The sequence below is a fragment of the Pongo pygmaeus genome, chromosome X, assembly GCF_028885625.2.
Source record: "Pongo pygmaeus isolate AG05252 chromosome X, NHGRI_mPonPyg2-v2.0_pri, whole genome shotgun sequence".
In the NCBI taxonomy this organism is placed as follows: Eukaryota; Metazoa; Chordata; class Mammalia; order Primates; family Hominidae; genus Pongo; species Pongo pygmaeus.
Window position 1 is genome coordinate 15,926,366 of NC_072396.2, and position 21,342 is coordinate 15,947,707.

A 21,342-nucleotide genomic window follows, 5' to 3' on the forward strand; every position below is an offset into this window, starting at 1 on the left:
CAACAGTGAATCCAAGCCAAGTTTTGCACTTGTCTGTGGAATGTTGCTGATCATCTTCTCAGGCTACATGGCCTGAGAAGGCACGTCCTTCTCAGCAGTAGCAGGCACGTCCGGTAGAATGAACTGCTTCATGAAACCTGAGATGAGATGGACTGCATATAGCATGCTGGGGAGGCCACTGCACCTTAACCTCATGCCCTACTATTTAAAACCTTGTGAGAGAAGGATGCAAGAATATGCATACAACAAACGTTGGCCTTAGGCAAAATCCAGAAGTACACAAACTTGGGTTTTTCTCCATCCCCATATTTTGCATCATTTCCTTCCTCTTGCCCTGCCATAACTCCACCAAGTATCTGGTTGCCTATGCAGCCTGCATCAGGACGCCTAAATAGTCACTGCACTCTTACTATCCAAGTCTTTATACAAGCCATTACAAGATGTGATCCCTGCCCAATCTTTCTTTCCCTTGCTCCATCCACACAAGCAGAATTGATTCTCCCTATTTTGGAGTATCATGAGATTTTCACATACTGCTGTTTTCGTGTTTCCTGTGTCACATTATACTTCTGCTGTTTGCCGGTTTCTCTCCCAAGCTAGACTGTGAGCATTTTTGAGGACAGTGGTTGTATCTTACTCACATTGTATCTCCAGGGAACTGCATGATGTACACACAGCAGGTGCCTAATAGGAATTAAGGGGAAATGGGACATGTAAATTAAATGCCATCAGCCCAAAAATCTCATGAGTTATGAAGACAGAATGGCTGTGTGGATCTGGGCAGAAGTTGAGATGCTTGTCGGCCAGGACAGCTGAGAAGGCTGCACCAAAGAGAGGGGACCTGGGTTGGACCTTGGTGCATAGAAGCAAGGAGATGAAGATGGGGAAATCCTCAACTCCTTTTTTCTACAGTATTTTGCAGAATTCTTTCTCCCCAAAATGTTCTGCTTCCTCCCTTGCCCTGTGTCAGAAAGAGACCAGGAAGCTCTCTGATTCATGTGGATATTTCCTTTACTTTCTCCTCCTATCTATCCATTAAAATACAGTTATAGAATGTCTTAAAAGGGTAATTTCACCAGAATTCATTAGGGTGATTGTGAATTTCTTAGGTGGAACTTTTTAAAGCACTTCTCATAGCATTGAATTAAACATGAACCATAAAAAAATCAATGGAAATAATCAGTGGAGAATGGAGTTGTTATCAGAAAGAAACATAAATTGCATCATCAAAAATCTTGGACTCCTAAAATGATAAAATCATATTGTTTCCAGAAACTGCCTCAAAGAAATAATGGCCATCCACTGTTTTAAAATGTCTATTTAATGTTGAATTTAACATTGAATATTACAGTATTTTTCTTAGCTCTTTTATATTTGTATCCATTTTTCTTATACTGAAAATCTTGATTTCTATAAACATTAACAAATTTACTAATTTGTTTTATTTCATAATACACATTAACTTGTTATGAAATTATAAAACCAACACTAACGACAAAAACTATGGAGTAAAGTTTAAAATATTTTTTGCTGTTCTTTTTGTCTTTAGAATATATCCCACTAAAACGTACAGCCAGGAAATCATGTTTAAAAGCCCTTCAAATAAATGTTTTCTCTGTGTGGTTATGTTGCCAATATCTTTATACCAATTTTAGATTCTTCACTTGTTTCTATTTGTTTTTGATTTTAAGACTTGTTTCTTTTTTCACTTCTGGTTTAACTTGATATTTTAAATATGTAAGCATTTCTATCTTTCAAAAGTAAAAATTAAAAGACATACTGAGGGAAGTTTCAGGTCCATCCTTATCCCTGCTACGCTCACCCCAAAGGGAACATTTGTTAAATATCCAGTTTTTAAATCTATCACAGAGCGCTCTGATTTATAAATACAATAAATTAAAAGAGAGGTCTTTGGAAGGGAGAATTCCTTCCCAAGCAAGTGTTGTTTTTCCTTTGCTTGCTCTCTGGGACAGCTGGAGCCTGTTTACTCAAGCTCCCTATGTCAGAAACCCAGTGCCCCTCTCACACTCTCTGCCATTAGGAGAGTATCCGTTATTTCTCTTTTTTTTAGCTAGATCCATGAACTTGCTGAAATATTTCAAAGGCAAAAAAAGTGTGTGTGTATATGTTACCTGTTTCCATGATTTAATAGTTTTTTTAATGCTACTTCAAAATATTGTTCTCTTGAGCTTGAGAAGAAAAGAGCAGCCTCCTGTGGGAAGAGCCCAGCTCTCTCCACATCACACAGTGGACGGAAGCAAATGCAGGAAGGCAGGTGAGGGAGGAGCTCCTTAAATGTGCCCAATATAATCAAAGAAGTCAAATCTCCCCTGAAAATGTTCTGAGTTTACTAAGATGCAAAAATGTTTTAAGTTTACCTTCCAGTATTCTGATTGCCCAAAACCCACTACCGTTTGCATGTGCTATAAAAGTATTCCCCCAAAAGCCACATAAAATATATTTTTAATCAAGTTAAGGTAGAAGGAATACTGACAAAATTGCATTTTGGTGATAAAGTGTTTCAAATAACATCCAGCCCCTAAAAGTGTCTTGGATGAAAGCAAAACCTGGAAAATGTGGGCAGCTATTTCTCTCTAGTTCTGGTACAGGAAAAATCGTGTGTGTGCACCAGTGGCTTGCTATAGCCAGGAGACTCTATCAGCTATCCAAATCACAGGGGATTATTACAGGCTTGATTATAAATTACTTGTCAACCCACAACCAACACAGGCCGATTAGTGGGCAGGTTGCTCGTTGACTAGGAAAGAATTGCCCGAGGGACATGGGGTCTTCCAATGCTTGTACAGCTAAACCGGCAAGGGAGGGGAGATATCCACAAGAAATGCCTAGAAAGCTGGTAAGTATATCCACTATTCTGGAGCTCAAGCCATGCCCTGAAAAGCTACATGGAAGAAGCTAAAGCAGATAAGAAGACACCTGCCTGTGGACTTCCAAGGGGAACCACAAGCCTCTGAACCTTTGTTCACCATTATTGTCACTGCTTGAAGAAACCTGCAAGAACAATTTGGGTCCTGCAAAAGAGTCCACATTTAAAGAAAAAAAAAAAAGATCAATCTGGTTTTTATTTCCTTACTTCCTAATCCCTTAAATAGTTTATTTTAACATATAATTTAGCTAATTTTATTGTTCTCTTAACTTTTTAGTAAGCTCATTTTAAGCTTATTTCACTCATTCTTAATCCCTATATTGTCTATCTTCTTAATACTTTACCTTCATTTCTCTTATTCCAGCATCCATGTATATTTTAATGATTTCATTTACTCATTTGAAAATATTTATTGATCATCTGTTATGTCTCAGGCATTGTTTCCGGTGCTAAGTGCACAGTGGTATGATCTGAGTGAATTACATGAGATGTTTAGCAGGCATTTTTGAAAATTAAATTTTTTAAAGTTTGGTTATCATCCAACACATGAATATACAGACTGTCCATCAGAAGAAAGATTCTTTTGGTTACATTTGCAGGCCACATGAAAACTGCCCAAAGATTTTGTATGGAAGTGAAAATAGCAACCACTTGTAGAGGGCTTACTCTGCACCAGTTCTAAGTACTTCACAAGTAATAGCCAACCTAATCCTCCCAGCAACCCTCTGCACTGGGTCATTATAATCTTCTCCATTTTACAGATGAGAACACTGAGGCACAGCAATCTTAAGTGACTTCTTCAGAGTGAGTCAGTGGTGAGCTGGCCTTGAACCAAGGCCATCTGGCTCCAGATTGCCTTTCTCTAACCCCAGTGGGGCTGAGGCCTCCTCAAGGTTTGCTTCTGACAACAGAATTTAGAGCAGCAGGAGGCAAGTAGAGGCGTGTTTTTGGAAAAAGAATTGTGTTCCAAAGAGAGCTGGCAATAAATATTGCTGATTAGTTGTCTGATAAGGATGGAATGGGGTTTGGAGAATTTCATACTTTCATGAAATAAACATGTGATTTTGACCTTCCAAAAGTGACAGGAACTATTCAAACTATCCCATTTTAACCTTTTCTCCCTGTTCAGCCTTCACTTTAGACTGTGCTGTCCTGGCAGAATCTTGTTCTGCCTTGGCTTTCCAAGGGTTGAATAAATACTCAGGTACATACAACCTGGGAAACAGGCATACAGCTACCCTTGGTAGTATCAAAAAGGCAGTTTTGTTGCTCATAAAAGCGACAGTATCTTATTCAAAACCCCCCTCACCTTTTTTGTGGATGTCGGGACTGAGGTCCAGAAAAGCTAAATGAGATTTGCCAAAATTCACAGTACTAGATCATTTGACATCTTCTATAGGAGCTTAATCAAATGATTTCTCAAGATGGGTAAACTCCTGTGTCTTGGATCCCATGCCCATTATGCATGTTCCAAAGAGTGGTCCCCAGACCACAGTATTGGCATCACCTGGGAGCCTGTTAGAAATGTAGACTCTTAGATCCCACCTCAGATGCGCTGAATCAGAGTCTGCATTTTATCAAGACCCTCAGGTAATTCACATGAATATTAAAGTTGACGAAGTGCTGGAATTATTGCTAATTTCATTTTCTAGATATTTTAGTTGCAGAGATGGAAGTTGTTGTTGACTCTGTATTGGTTATAAATACATTAATCTCTTGAAATATATATTCTCAGCCTCACCTTGTAATTTAACCTAAAATTGTCTTCCTGATGCGAAACAATATTCAGTTTCTTTTTATGGTAGGTCTAGACCTTTTAAGACCCAGTCATTCCTTGTTAATCAGATATTAAGGCTTCAGATGTGCAAAACTATGTTTCTTATGAGACTCACAAAGTAATGGCCAGTTGCTCCCTATCTTTAAAATGACTCTTACTGGTGTCCTTTCTTGAGTGCAGGTTAATAACCCTTCCCAAATCACAGCAAATCCCTTTAGCTTAGATGGCAGACATAAATCTCAGCCCAGCTCCTGTTCAAGTTACCGTAAATTAATCAAAATAATAACTGCCACTTATATGATGCTTACAATGTGTCTGGCACTATTCTGAGAGTTTAATGTATAAAAAGTCACTTAATCTTCGCAAAAATTCCTATTTAATAGATGAGACACTGAGGTCCAGAGAAGGTAACAACTGCCTTGCCCAAGGCCACACAGCTATTTCATGGTAAGGATTCCAACCCAGGCATTCTATCTCCAGAGTCCATGCAGGTAACCACTGCACCACGCTGCCTCTTGAAATCTAAATTACTGCTGCCCATGGTTCTAAGAGGCATTATTATTAAAATTCACTCATAAGAAAGACTGATCATTTACTTAGGAGAACATAATTCACTTCAGAGATTCTATTCAACAAAAATAAATAATAGAAGCTGGCAGATACTAAGACATTATTTTACAAAGTTAAAACATTACCTCTGGTCTCTTATCCTTGGCTGTGATTACAAGACCACATGGTCTGCTGCTTAAAAGTGCTTTACTGGCTCCAACTTTAAATTGCCTTATGATTTCTATAAATGAGAAGTAGTTGTAAACTCTAAGGATTCGTGATATCACTGGCTTTGCTAATCTACTAAATCACTGGTCTGATTTCTCTTTTGAACTGCCAACAGTTCAACTCTTTTTCTAAATCAAATCTTATGGACAATTACAATATATGAAATCGGGCAAAGTCTTGTGCTTTGGTTGAAGCAGAGGGGGGCTTCTTGCCCTCTACTATCCATCTCAGTATCCCCTAAAGGTGTGTCCCTAAAACCTCAGAGTCCTGGAAGCAGGGAAGGAAAATACCATGTGAGATGGAGTGAGCAGCTTCATATCTGTATTAATTCAGCTCCCTGTAGACCACTCTGCCTGATACTATACCGAACAATATCTTTTGCTGCTACACCAGGAAGTCCTCACAGGATCTTAACCCTCTTCTGCAGAGCTCAAGGGAAAGAAACTCTTCACAAACAGCTGAAAAGGGCACTCACTGACCAATGCTTGGAAAAACAGAAACGAGTCACAGAAACACAACCAAGGGTCTTTTCCAACGGCAAAGTAAGCAATAGGTCTGCCAGGGGTGTGGACAGCAGTCAGGTATGCTTAACTTTGTGAACTTTGATTTTTTGTTGTTGTTGTTCAATTACTTTTGTTTGCACTAGAAACACAAAACAAAATAATCCATATACCTAGGCACGGTACAGGTAAAAATAAATAAATAAATAAATAAAAACAGTAAAACTTTGGTTATAGTTCAGGAAATACAAAAACTGGTAAGTCCCAACCAATAACCATGACCATTCTGTTAACCATCCTATGCATCCCATTGAGTGGTTGGTTAGTAGCCACTGCCAAGCCATTATCCCTGATGGTACACATCAAAAAATTAAAATTTACAGAAGTTAGTTTTAGATAGTTTTAAGTACTGGTTGTGCACTGGGAGAATGGCAGAGTAACTTCCATTATCTTGATGCACTCAATGCCAGGTTCCATGTGTAGTACCCGATGTCAAGGCTTCTCCCAGATCCCCTCAGATCCCTTTTAACCATTTCGGTGCCTCCACCTCAAAGTTAATGGCCATAACCAATGACCATTGGGTAAGGGAGCATGAAAGCCCGGCTCCCTTGCCAGGGATGGGCTCGGACATCCCTGAGGCACGTTGATCCTTCAAAGTCCCTTGCAGGATCAAGGTAAAGCCACCTTCGTTAGGACTTTGCCTGAGATGGCAGCCTTGCTTCACTTCCTCCCCTAATTTGTCCTGATTCCTTTTACTGTTCTCCTAGGAACACTTACTTAAAAATCACTTGGATGGGAATCTTCATCTCAGGGTCTGCTTCTGGGAAACCCCACCTAAGAAAACACACTACCTCAAATTGGTTGGTGTGAGGAATCTTATCCTCCTCAGGAGCAGTTCTGGTGTACAATTAACATGGCATTTGCCACACCCCTTTCCTCCCACAAATATATCCATAATCTTTAGCCTAAATTGATTTATTTAATCAAAAAGGTGAGACTATAAACCCAAATAGTATAAAGTCCCAGTTGAAAAGAATGTACAGGGCATGTCATGTATGGGTTAGACAAATTGTCAAGTTAAAATTTAAAAATAAACTTTCTGCAATGTAGTAGTGTGCTTTCCTTACATTACTAAGTTGGGCATAAGTAATTTACGTAAATCTTTGTGGAGTTTAGTCTTGCTTTTTGGTTGTTTGTTTCTTAAAGGTAGCAATCCTGCTGTACTAAGGAGCTATAATTTAAAGCATAAAATTGCACTATAAGTGAAAGGAATTAGGCTAAATCAGCATACATATTAAGACACACTTTGAAAATTGCTCCTTGACCAAACTTTATATGAGCTTGCTTTCTTGTAATTTTCCTAACTCTATGGGTTTGTATGCAGCAAAAATTTCTGAGTTTTCTTAGGTTGCACTTATTCTGACAACTATGAATCAAGTCCATCCCATGGGACATGAATTTTGGCAAACCTAGTGAGCGCTAACAACCCAGAAGGGGCCAGCCTTATGTCACTGCACGCCTCAGGTTAAATAGACACAATAGTCTGGCTTACCTTTATTCCCAGGGCTTCTCCAGAAATGACAGCAACTGTCACACCATCCTTACTGGGTTTAGGGATTTCTTCACTTTTCAGTTCCTGGTATTGAGGTTCCACCATCTTCTCTGAGCTCCTCAAATTAACCCACAGTTGTAGGCCATGGGCTGGCTCCTCTGAGCAAGGCATCTCAGCGTGCAGAATGCCCCGGCCCGCAGTCATCCACTGCAAACACCAAACCAACAAGAGGGAAACATAACCAAGCTCCTAATAAGTCTATAGGTGGAACAATTACTACACCATCACTAAGTGAGGCATCTTACCAGTGCTGCTATCAGAGCCCCTGGGCATCGAGAGGAATAATAAACATCAGTGACAATTGCTGGGGCCCTTTCCAGCTTTGCAAATGCTTCCTGTGCTTCCTCACTTGAAATCAACTCATTGGAACTGGAATTCCCACAAATGGAAGAATCCTCTCTTTGACATCCCTGAGTCTTAGATTAAGCTCTAAGACGGGGAGTTGCAGGAAGATAGTATACTGGGCTGTGTTCTCAGGAGATACAACTTAAGAAGTGAAAAAAGCAGGATTGGGCAGGGGGAGAAGCCAACCAGCAATGCAGTTACTACAGAGGCTTTAGCCAATCCAACAGGGAGCTCTGGAGTTGAGATGTACCTTCAGAATTGTCCCGACTTGAGACAATGTGGCCAAGTTTTTATATCCCCACATCAGCAAACCATTGACTGTGGGCCATCCCCAAGTGGAAAGCACAACTTTGGGTGAGGCAATTCCCGCTGCAGAGGGCAGTTCCTAGGGAGGGAAGCAGCTGTGAGCCATCAGCAGCCAGTGTTCCCAGACATTGGAGGATATAAATATGTGGGCCTAAAAATACATTTGGAGGTCCCCAGTATCCACTATACTGTGGATGGTTAATTTGTGTCTGTACTTGCTCAGTTCCAGTAATGGAACCCTTGCTACTTGGAGAAACAATTATTGCCTCCACTGTTGTGCAGATTCTTCAAGTGTTTGTTCATGTCTTTATTAAGAGCAGATTAGGGACCAGCCCCAAAGACTAAATCTTGGAATCTGGAGATGAAGGTATGAACATCATAGATGCATTTCCTACCTGTCTTAGTTTGAGTTCTCCCACAGAAGTTCCTGAGACAAAGACATGTGCAGGTTGTTTATTTGGAAAGTGATGCAGAAAGCACAAGTGAGAGAGTAGGGAAGAGTGAGGCAAGGGAGAAAGCCAAAAAGAGTTGTTAATAAGAAGGTTACATCTGTGGACATCTGGAATTCAATCCCACTGGGAACCATGTATGTACTTTCAAATTGTTGCATGGAGAAGAGGGGAAGCTAGGGTATTTAGACTCTAATTCCCATCCTTCACTGACCAAGAGTTCCCAGGGGAGTGTTAAATCACTGACACATATGGTCTGCCCACATATGGTCAGTGAGGGCTGGAGAAAGCTTCAGACAGAGTAACAGCACTTGAGATGGTACTGTACACATACGGGGACCATCACCACCTGAACTCACAGTTGGGCCAAGGGGCTATGAGGCAGGCCATCAAAAGCATCTTCCACACAGCCCTCATCAGGGGAAAAATCCTTAGACAAACAATGTCATGCATCATTATTGCCATTATAATTGTGCTTGCGCTTCGAAGAATGACAGGGTTCTGTGAGCACATGAAGTGTCCTGCTCGTTCAAGGCAGCTTATCTGAGGGTGCAATCTTCAGGCTGAGATCCAAACAAGGAGTAAGAATTAGCCAGGGGAAGGGGAAGAGGAAGAGGATTCCACAGAGAGACAACAGCATGTGAAAAAGAATCTGAGACAAGAAAGAGCATTATTAGTTGAAGGATCTGAAAGGAGGCCAGCGCATACTTCAAAGATTTTTTTCTTCCATGAAGTCTAGATTTCCCTCTACTCCCATTTGAAAAGGCTTGTTAAACCTTCTAATGTAGGAGTTGGCAAACTACAGCCTGGGGGCCCAATCTAACCTGCCACCTGTTTTTGTAAAGGTTTATTGGCACACGGCCATGCCCATTCATTGACATACTGTCTATGTCTGCTTTCATGCTGCAATGACAGAGTCTGGTAGTGGCAACAGAGGCCATATGGCCCCCAAAGCCCATTTGCCCTTTATAGAAAAAATTTGTTGACCCTGCTCTAATGCAGTATAAGGTATACCTAAACACCCTCTTATGCTGCATTTCTTCTGTCTAATGATAGTTATTGGTGTCCCTCAAAGACATCCTCCCATTTTTAAGCATTTTCCTTTTCCCTTAAAAGTTCATTTCTTCATATTTTCAATACCTTGGTTATCCTTTTTAGATATGAGCTAGTTTGGCAATACCTTACCTAAAATGGCCTATATATTGGATCTGGAAGGGGAGAATGGGGTTTTCTTTCCATCCTCATCATTTACTAGCTCTGAGGCCATGGGCATCTGTTTTTAAAAACATCTTTAAATCCCCATTTCCTCATTTTTAAAAATGAGATGAGAATAATATTATGCTTCTTTTTGCTGGGCACAGTGGCTCATGCTTGTAACCCAAGCACTTTGGGAGGCCAAGGCAGGTGGATCGCTTAAGCCTAGGAGTTTGAGACCAGCCTGGACAACACAACGAGACCCCACCTCTACAAAAAAGTAAAATTAGCCAGGTGTGGTGTTGTGCACCCATGGTCCCACCTACTAGGGAAGCTAAGGTGGAAGGATCGCTTGAGCTGGGGAGGTCGAGGCTGCAGTGACCCGTGAATGTACCATTGCACTACAGCCTGAGCAAGAGAGTGAGGCCCTGTCTCAAAACGATAATAATAATAATACTTATCGCAAAGAGATCATGCATACGAAAACTCTGAATAAACTGAAAGACACTATGCAATCATCATCCTAATCAATGTGAAGTTATAGTGGTAGAAGAAGTGTTGACCAATGTCTCACACATATGGCTGCTAGGCAGCTCCATGGTGCAGATGGCAGAAGTCACCACTTCCACGATCAGGACATTTCCAGTCATCATATCTATCTTTGCAAGCAGTCTTCATTTCATGTTCTGCTCCAGTGAGAGGTTACTATTGACTTTTCGCCATGACTTTTTTCGTTTGCTTTTTTGTCTTTAAATTTCACTTTCATTGAAATATTATGATTCAAATATGTGAATTTATCATTCCTCAAAACATATACATATAAAATCCCAGAAAGTACCTGGTATAGAGTTTCGACTTACAAAACTGGCAAATATGACCCAAGTATTTTAGGGGATTTTAATTGTAACATATCTCAGACAAGACTAGGATGATGGAGGGCTCAAGGTCATTGTCTTAAGTGATAACACCTAACCCTGCAAATGAGTTGGAAGATAAATAATAAATTGTCTCAAATGCAGCAGAGAGGTCTAGAAAGATGAGGACTGAAACAATCACTGAATTTGGCAATTGGGACATCACAAGTGACCATTACCTGAAAAGCTTCAGTAAAGATTTGGAAGAGGCTACTGAGAGGCCAAATCTGATTTCAGTAAGTACAAAACGAATGAAAGATAAGGAAGTTGGGATATCATTCCTGATTACTCTTTTGAGAAATGTAAGAAAAAGACTAGGTGGGAGCTAAAAAGTGATTGAGGGGTCAAGGAAAGTGTGAAAAAAGAATATAAGAGACCTGTGTGGTTTCCAGGCTGAGTAAAAGAATATGTAGAAAGGGAGAAGTCAAGAATATAATAGAGAGAGTGTGGAAAGGGTGAATGTACTGGAAGTGGGCAGGATCAAGCATGTGCACCCAAAAACTACTAAACCACCAGCAATTCCTTGTCCTTGGCCATACCTGCAAATCTCCTGGGTTCATTTTACCAGTGTGTCCACAGAAGTCTTCATGGGCCATGCTGCCCCCTTCCAGGAGGTAGGATACCTTTGAAAAACAAACAGGAAAAAAAGTAGATCCTTTGCCTATTTTTAAATTGGGTTATTATTTAATTATTCCTACTGACTTGTATGAGTTCCTTGTATATTTTGGAACTTAATCCCTTATTGGATAATATGGTTTGCAAACATTTTCTCCCATTCCGTGAGTTGCCTTTTCATTAAAAAAAAAAATAGGCAAAGGACTTGAATAGACACTTTTCCAAGGAAGAATACAAATGGCCAACAGGTGTATGAAAAGGTAGTCAACATTGTCAGAAAAATGCAAATGAAAGCTACAATGAGATATCATCTCACATGTTAGGACAGCTACTAGCAAAATGTCAAAAGATAACAAGTGTTGGTGAGGGTGTGGAGAAAAGGGAATCCTTATACATTGCTGGTGGAACGGTAAATTAGTATAGGCATTATGGAAAAGAATATGGAGGTTCTTCAAAAGATGAAAAATAGAACTCCTATACAACACAGCAATCTCATCCTGGGTATATATCCAAACAAAATAAAATCACTATCTCAAAGAGTTATTTTACACTCCCATGTTCATTGCAGCATTATTCATAATAGCCAAGATATAGAAATAACTAGAGTATCTGTTGACCAATAAATAGATAATGTGGTATATATACACAATGGAGTACTAGTAAGCCTTAAAAAATAAGGAAATCTTGCCATTTTCAGCAACACGGATGAACCTGGAGGATATTATGCTAAGTGAAATAAGCCAGACACAGAGGGACAAATACTGCATGATCTCACATAAACAGAGTAGAAGGGTAGCTACCAGGGGTCAGGAGGTAGGGAACATGGGAAGATGTTGATTAAAGGGTACAAACTTGCAGTGACAAGATGAATATGTTCTGAAGATCTAAAGCACAGCATAGTGACTAGAATTAACAGTAAGTATTGTACACTTAAAATTTCCTAAGAGAGTAATCTTCTCTGCTCTCACCACAAAAATAGGTAACTATGTGAGGTAATGGATACCTTAGCTTGGTTGTGGTAATCATTCCACAATGTATACATACATCAGATCATCACGTTGTACACCTTGAATATAAACAATTTTTATTTGTCAACTGTACCTCAATAAAGCTTGAAAAAAAGGAAAAAGAAAAAGTAGTTATTGGGTAGCTGTGAAGACGTGTTTGCTTTTTCCACAGAAAATTTGTTGAGGAAAGTGTCAGGAGCAACTAAGTGGAGTAAACTGAGATAAAGAATCTCTGTGACTGGGCCACATTAGCCATACAATGTCTTTGAGAGAATTTCACCTAGGTGCCCCTTCCTCCTAGCAGATGCATCCCTGAGCCTGCCAGAGCTCACAGCTGAGTGAAAAGAGCCGCCACTCACCCCTTCAGCCCAGCAGATGATGGCCCTGGCATGGTGGGCCCTGGAGATCGGGGTGAAAGAGAGACAGCTCCTGTTGAACCAGCAGGGTCCTTCACACAGGTGTGTGGGATGACATATGTGAGGTCTCCACACCTTCACCAAAAAGCTGCCTCAGGAAATCCAAAGGAAACATATTTCTGACACCAAGCACACAAACTCGCTAGGTGCTCAATAAATGTTTATAAAATATGTTAAATGAATTCACAGAAATTAAAGTCAACTTTTCCAGGGACATGTCCATACTAAATCTAAAAGTGGAAAGAAATTCTATGCTACCCAATAGAGTAGCCACTAGCGACATGTAGCTATTTAAGTTTAAATTAATTAAAATTAAATAAAATTGGCTGGGTGTGGTGGCTCACACCTGTAATCCCAGCACTTTGGGAGGCCAAGGTGGGCGGATCGCCTGAGGTCAGGAGTTCAAGACCAGCCTGGCCAACATGGTGAAACCCTGTCTCCACTAAAACTACAAAAATATTAGCCAGGCGTGGTGGCAGGGGCCTGTAATCCCAGCTACTGGGGAGGCTGAAGCAGGAGAATCACTTCAACTCGAGAGGCGGAGGTTGCAGTGAGCCGAGATCACACCATTGCACTCCAGCCTTGGCAACAAGAGTGAGACTTCATCTCAAAAAATAAATAAATAAATAAATAAATAAATAAATAAAACAAAAACAAAAACAAAAACAAAACTAAATAAAATTTAAAATTCAGCACCTCAGGTGCACCTGCCACACTCTGGGTGCTCAAAAGCCCCATCCGGCTAATGGCAATCATATTGGATAGTGCAGATTATAGAACATTTCCATCTTTACAGAAAATTCCCTTTGATAGCACAGATTTAGATAGAATGAATTTGAAAATCAGTAGTCAACTATGGTAGGCATTTTGTGTAGATAGAAAAACCCTCCCAGGACTTTCTGCAATCACAGTACCTTTTGGTAGAACAAGACTTGCATCAACTCTAAAAAGCAGAAGAAAATTAAACGCTTCTTATTTTATTATTCTACTAAAGGGAAAAATCAAGCAACTCAAAACTTCTCATTTTAAGGCTATAGTGATTACTCTAGCAAATAAAGATTAAAAGATACCAATAATTAGCAAGAATTTAAAATTACCTCAGGAACATGGCAACATTGTTATTTGAAATACACAATTTAGCACTTAAAGCGTAAAATGTTGTGTGTCAGGACATGGGCTCTTTTTGTACAATCTATTTGGATTCGACATCCATTTTGTATGCATTTGGGAAATTTATCTGTAACTCCTTCAAGAAATACCTAAATCCACAATAAACAACAGAGTGGAAATATTATAAGATTTAAAGAAGAAAGAAAAACAAAAAATGCCCACGAGGCAAGAGAAGAGAAAATATTTATGAAGTTCTCAGCATATACATCAGTTATTGCTGTTTTACACAAATAAAATTGTTATTTCCTCCTCTATACAAGCACTCATCGAATATGTCAAAGTCAGATTGTTTTTGTTGTCTATGTTTTTGCTTTATCCTAAGGCATAAAAAGTAGACCTAAATAGTCTTTTTTTATATGAAAATTCAAAAAGTTGTTTTAAAAATCATAAACGGCAATGGTTATTATTTTGCCCTACACATTTGTATATTTAGGACGTAATCATAAGATATCAATTCAAATATATAAAACCTATGATACAATAATTTTAAAATAATATATTGAGAAGGTAAGTGCACCAACAACATTCATTGAACAAATACTCACTGAAGTCCTTAATGTCCTAGGTACTGTGTTGGGAGATAAAAAAGTGGAGAAGACAGATACAGTAATTGTCTTCATGAAGCTTATATTCTCATGAGGAAGACATATAGTAAGTAGGACTGGTAGATTTGAAAGTAGAAATTGAGTTTGCAGAGCCAAGCCCCTCCACTCTCCCTCCTCTTGAGAGTCAGCCTACCCACAGAAAGCAAGTGTCCTCTTTCTCTCCTTGTCTCCGTGAGAGGGACTAGCACCCGTGGTGGTAGCCTACAGGGATCTAGCACAGCTGGTGAGATCTGAGTAAATCTGCCTTATTTTCAGGTGCAGTATTCAGAAGCCCACCTGCCTGCATATATAAGCCACCTTCTCCAGTATCAGCTTTATCAGAAATAAAGGTATTTTTGTCTGCCATCTTTCTTACTCCTTTATCTTCTCAATTGGTTGAGAATTCAGGCTGGGAGAACAAGTTATTATTTATTATGCCTCCTAATACCTAAACTAAAAGCAATAAAAGCCTTGCTACTGTCATGTTGTTGACGTTTTATATTGCAGATTTATAATAAACTCTCCTCTTCCTGAGCTAACTTTATTGGATGCCAGTTCTTGAATCAAAATATTTACAGAGCACATAATACAGTGCAAATCAGGGCTGGCTGACACAAGGACTTACCACGTTTCATCCTGCAGAACAATATCATTGAGGTATACTGTGAACAGAATAGCCTAGGCAGGGCCTTTACCCCAGCAGGTCACAGGCAGATGGCCACAAAAATTAGAGGTTCTAGGTTTGAAGTCTAAAATCCCCATCTGAGAAATTGCTATGGTAATGGCAACAATGCAACATTGGCACAGGGATAGAAGAGACCCATTTGTATAGCAAATTAATATGTGAGAGTAGCAATTTCAAATTAGTGGGGCAAGGATGTATTTCCCAGTAAATGATGTTGGAACAAATGACCATATGAGAAAAGACAGTAATCCCCCACTACATATAAAAACATGTTCCAAATAGACGAAGGATTTAAATGCAAATAGTACACTTCTGAGATTTGAATCTAAGGAAACAAAAAAATACAAGATTTTCTGCACAATTCCATTCTCTGCAATATTTACTGTAATAACAAAACACAGGGACATTCTGGATGATAGGTTAATAAGTAACACAACTAAATTATAGTGTAGCCATATAGGAGAATACTATGCAACTGTTAAAAAGTGATATAGACCTTTATTTATTAACACAGAAAAAAATGAAATATTATTTAACTGAAAAAGCAGGTTACAGAACAGCAATTCTATTTAAAGGGGACAAATAAAACAATGCATTTAAATGGACTCATTTAAATAAAATTATCCAGTTGTGTTAGTACGCATGGAGGTGCCCGGATGAACATACATCACAATGTGAACAGTGTTCATCTCCAGATAGTAGAATTTCAGATATGTTTCTTCCCATTTTTCTGACAGTTTGAATTTTCTGTAATAATTAATTGACTTTTATACAATGGAAACAACTTTTTTATTTTGGAAAAAACAAAGATGCTGCCGCTAATCAGTGGATGAAAGTGGTATAGTTTATTTTACATAGACGCTGATGAGTATCTTGTTCCCTGCTTAGGTGAACTGGGGCTGAATAGAAAGGCAGTGAGACACAAGGAGAAACACTAAGAATCAGAAGAGTAATTCCATACTACATGTAGGACAATGCAGCTCCGACTTTAACATGTGTTACTGTGTGGAAAAGATCTGCATTTTTTATAGAGAGAGCTTATGTCAGAATAGGAACAAAGCATTTAGGATCTAATACAAAGCTTAAAAATTTAAGAGGACAAACAAAAGCTTCCAGATTTCAAACAATCAGCCAAACTATAAGGGGTGGTGTCTAGAATTGCTTTTCTTTTCCTGCTGCACATGCATTTTTAATTAAAATAATTGCATGAGAAAGGCAATCTCCATTCTGTTTGGGCTGAAGCTCCCTTTTGGGCTCTCAAAGGAGTCCCTTTCAAATCATATTCTTTTCCATCCCCAAATATTTTTCAATTATCCAAGCCTAAGGGCTTTCAGGTTGCTAACCATCTAAAAATATGTCAAGCAACTTTAAAAAGTAAATTGTGATGAGTATGACTCATTTAAGGATGAAAATCTAAGTGGACATCAAGATTTTTTTTTCCAAATTTGATTTTAGGAAGCAATTTCAACACTTTTTTAAAAAGATTCAGGAAACAGTTATCCCCCCTTTCCTCTACTTTTGCAGTGTGGATGTTCCTTTCCCTGGTTATACAATTCAACCTCGTTGCTCCTATCCTAAATATCATAAAATCTGAATTAGAGAAGTCTAGTCAATGAAGTTTTATTGAATACAAAATGCCTATCTTTTACTACTTAAAGCAAAAAACATACTTTCAGCCTTTGGGGAAAAAAATCAGAAACCAAGGAAACCACTGACGTTTTACTTATTATAACCTTTTATTTGTTTTTTTGCTAAGTGGTGTAAATGCTAGACTGAGACTTTACATATAAATTAATGTCTGTAGAGGATTTTTTAAAAAACTGAAGCAGTACTTCTGAGAGTTGACACAATCCAGATGATTTTTTAGGGCATTACATAATCACAAACACCTGGAGAATTGCCGTGGGTGGCTGACGAATTGTGTTATGTTTAAACTCAAGAGTTGCATGTGTCTAATTAAGTAAGAAATTTGTAATCTGAAACAGGTGTTCTCTTAAAGCACTTGACGTGCTTCTTGGTCCTGCTTCCTCTTTTCCTCCTTCTAATTCTTTCCGTGAGTCTTTACTAAATATTTTTGCTTCCTTGTCAGTTCTTATTTCCTTGTGTGTTTGTGTTTGGGGGCAGAAAGACAAAACACACAATAGTGATGAAAGAAAAGTGTCACTTGCCATGTGAAGTTTAGGAAAGGTGTACCTCAAGGAGCTAGAAATTAATTCTGAAGAATTACAACGCAAGAGATAATATAGTTTGTTGTTTCTTTCTGGCTGGTATCTAGAAGGCAGAGTCTGAGTACCTCATTCAGTGTTTGGGAATAAGATGCAAGACTTCTTCTTTAAAGCAAAACGTTTATATTACAGGGAAAACTGTTTTCCTTTAATTTCCATTTGCTTTAAAATGGTGGCTTTTTTTTTTTTTTTTTTTTTTTTTTTTTTTTTTTTTTTTTTTTGGTCTACTAGTGGCTTGGTAGGAAAAAGAGAAAAACAAAACAAAACACGAGTTGAGGTCATGGCTGATGAGAGATGCCAGCAAGGAACATATTGCATAATAGAAGCTGCTAACTGGTCTTCAAGGATGTCTGAATCCATACAATTAAGGACTCAAGTTATTTTACAAAAATGTTTTCATGACTTGAGTAGAAACCTGGAAAATCACCCCACTAAACTGACTCACCCAATCCCAACCCCACATACGCACCTTCACAAGTTCCAAAAGGTGGTTTTAACAAAAAGGAAAAGATAACCAACACGGTTCAGGTATTCGGCCAATGGATAAATCCGAGTATTTTAAAGCTCTACCAGGTCCTGCCTTACATTTCCCTGCCACCACCCTGCAGAAGCACCAGTGCTTCAGAGACTCCCGCCACTCTGCCCCCTGCAGGTGTGGCCCTGTCTCCAAAAACTACTCCGGCTTTGGGGCTCTGGTGCAAACCTCGGGTTTGCCATTTACCAGGTTTGGTATGCAGGGTGAAGTCCCTTCACTTCTTGGAGGCTCAGTCTCCTCATGTACAGCATAGACCTGGGAGGTGAGCTCTCCGAGAGTGGTAAGGACTAAGTGAGTAATGTATGCAAAGCACCTGGCCCATAACAGGTGATGGGTAAGTTCTAGAGTTGGCACAGCCACCACAGCTCCGTGGGCAGAGATCCTATTCGTGCATCTTTACTCACGCTTCCTGGAATAGTTCCCCCCACCCCCTCCAATAGTCTCATAGTTCACCTCCTCGCTTCACTCAGGCCTCTGTTCAAATGTTACTGCCTAAGAAAGGCCACCTCCAACCAGCCTATCTGGTCTAATTTATCAATCAATTCTTTATCCTCCAACCATGGTTTGTTTCTTCTTCCTAGCTTTTTCACCATGGGACACTATATTATGTAATTATTTGTTATTCATTTATTGTCTGTCTTCATTAAGAGAATGTAAGCCCCATGAAGGCAGGGACTTTTTTAACTTACTTTTTTAACTTAGCTACAATGGTGCCTAGCATACAGCTGGCACTGAAGATTTGTTCAATGAATGAATGAATTGATCAATCAATCGATGGATGGATGGATGAATAGCATCTTATATTTGCATAGCGTTTCAGCATTTACAAAGCATCTGATCCCGGAAATATGTGATCACCTATATATTATTGATGAAAACATCATGGCTTAGTGAGATTAAGGTTACAGTTCATAATAGCAGAACAAGGCTCTAAACCAACATTATCTGTCCCTGAGAATAAAACTACTTTAACTCCCCCACCCCCATGCTGCCTCACAAATGCTGACGGCATATTGCCAGTAACGTATGTGCTGGGAGCACAGGGCTTGTCTCAGAGGAGAAATCCCATGACAATTGCAATAGGAGCCAGAACTGCAGGGATTTCACACAGGTAACAAGGGGACTTTGCCAACTTCAATGGCTTCAGGCAAACTGGCTATTTCAGGCAAAGAAAGGGTCCTACTGCTAATATACACAAAGCTGAAAATGGGCCTCATGATTTCTGAGTGAAGGGAGTAGGTTTATGGAAGATCCCAAAGCTACAGGATCCTGAGATGAGGTGATCATGAAATCCTTCTTCGGTGTGGGTATCAAAGAGTTCTATCTACCATCTAACTACAAAGAAAAGAACAACTGACTTATTTGTCTCTTATTTTTTTACGTTGTTCCCATTCTCAAGTCTCCCAAACCTATTTTTTTCTTTCACTCTGATTAAAATTTCTGACACGGACATCAAGGTTCTATGATAATCATATTCCCAAACCTAACTACTCAAAAGAGCTGAATCACAAACTCCCTCAGAAACTTCCAGCTGCTTCTAGAACCCCAGGACCAGGAATGCCCCTTCTTCTTCAAACCCAGATCAGGAATAAATGTTTTGGGGAATCTCTTCAGACAAGCTACGCCTGGGTCGCCATGTAATCGGCAGCCCAACTTCTTAACTGGCACCACCTACATCTGGCAAAACTGCGCTCAAGATGTTCATTTCCATTGTTTTAATTTCCATGTTATACTGAAGGGGCCTGAAGGGAATGGTTTGCTAATTTCTATGACTACCCAAATTTCCACATAAAAAAGTGTTCTCTCTGTACCTAAGGAAGAAAAATGGGTAGTCAGAACTATTGTTGCTTAAGAGAGCCCTCTGCTGACACAAATGATGTGTGCTCATTCTTTTCCGAAAATCAAACCTCACCAAACCAGATCTATGTCTTGCCAATAGATCCACTGATTATTAAATATGTCTTGTAGCACATGCATGGCATCTCTGCTTAAAGACTGTGTGTCACTGTGGCAGGTTGCCATGTAGTCATTAAGGGACCAGCTATGTTGTGGCGTAGAGGGAAGTTCTTCTGCTTAGTACAGTCTCCAGTTAAAAGTTGTTAAGGCAGACACCTAAGAATGAGGTGCCTGAAAACACTGGTTTGCACATATGGTCTTGGGCAGGTTTGGGACTCACAGGGGTCTTACAGAGGAATAGGTTTCAGAGACTCATGTCAATTTTCCTTTTAATATTTTGTTAAAATTTCATTATAATAATATTTAATTAAGCAGCTGACACCTTTTTATGGGTACATTATTATTATGATTCCCTGATTCAATTCACTGTAGATTGAATTTCTCAAACTTTTAGTGAGTGTGATCATTGTACTTGATGTTATTGGGCCCCAGGCCCCAGGATTTTGGACATCAAGAAGCAATAAAACATTTTATAATAAAGGGGTCTGAGAGAGGGATGCCAATTTTTTGCCTTCCTTAGTCTTTTAAAAATAAAAGTTAAACTTTGGAATAATTTTTAAGTTTACATAACAATTGTAAAGATAGTATGGAGAGTCCACCCAGCTTCTCCTGCCATTAACATATTATATAACCTCAGAACATTTGCCAAGACTAAGAAACCAACATTGATACATTGCCATTAACTAAACTATATCACTTATGTGGCTTTCACCAGTTTTTCTATGAATATTCATTTTTGGCCCAGGATCCATGTCATCATGTCCCTTTGGTTTCTTCCATCTGTGACAGTTTCTCACTCTTTGTTTTTCATGAGCTTGATAATTTTGAAGAGTACTGGTGAAGTATTTTATAGAATACTCCTCAATGGTGGGTGGTGGTGCCAACTTTTAAATTCAGATTATGAAAAGTAAAAATTATCTCTTATGATCATCATTTCATAAAAGAAAGGCCATTCTAACAACCAAAACAAGGAAAAATAGCAATATCTGAATAAAGAGCAATCTTTTAAATACAATAAATTTATCTCTAGGAAAAGGCCCACTACTTTGCTAATCATTCCTCCCTCCCCTTTCTTTTTCTTTCTTTCGTTCTGGCCCACCCAAGATAAAATGTCATTACAAACTCACAACAAGGAAGTCAGGAATCATCTAGAAGGAACACAGTGGTCATTGCTTCCATACCTTCAGGGAGCTACCACTCTAGCAGAAGATAAACCACTAAAACATGCAGACAAGAGAAATGAAAGCTAAAGAGAAGTACAAGCAAATCTAGAAGAAAGATTGATCGTGACAAAGATTCCAGAGGAATGAGGGAGTAATTCGTGGAGGAGGAATCCTCCCAGGTGGGTCTTAAAAAGAAGAAATTTGGGGGGAAAAATTAAGGTAGGG

The 21,342-nt window shown here is 39.2% G+C and overlaps 1 protein-coding gene across 6 annotated transcripts in view; it reads right to left on the minus strand.

Annotated features, from left to right (window-relative positions):
* The window catches only part of PIR (pirin), a 108,016-nt gene that overhangs the window by 62,937 nt on the left and 23,737 nt on the right, over nt 1-21,342 (minus strand). For 4 of the 6 annotated variants that reach the window (XM_054472424.2, XM_054472425.2, XM_063660728.1 and 1 more), the window contains exons 4-5: nt 11,301-11,384; nt 7,494-7,700 (exon numbers count right to left, since the gene is read on the minus strand). In XM_054472424.2, coding sequence (XP_054328399.1) covers nt 7,494-7,700; nt 11,301-11,384 — 291 coding nt within the window. The remainder of the gene's footprint in view (nt 1-7,493; nt 7,701-11,300; nt 11,385-21,342) is intronic. The other 2 variants (XM_054472427.2, XM_063660729.1) reach the window with 1 other exon arrangement.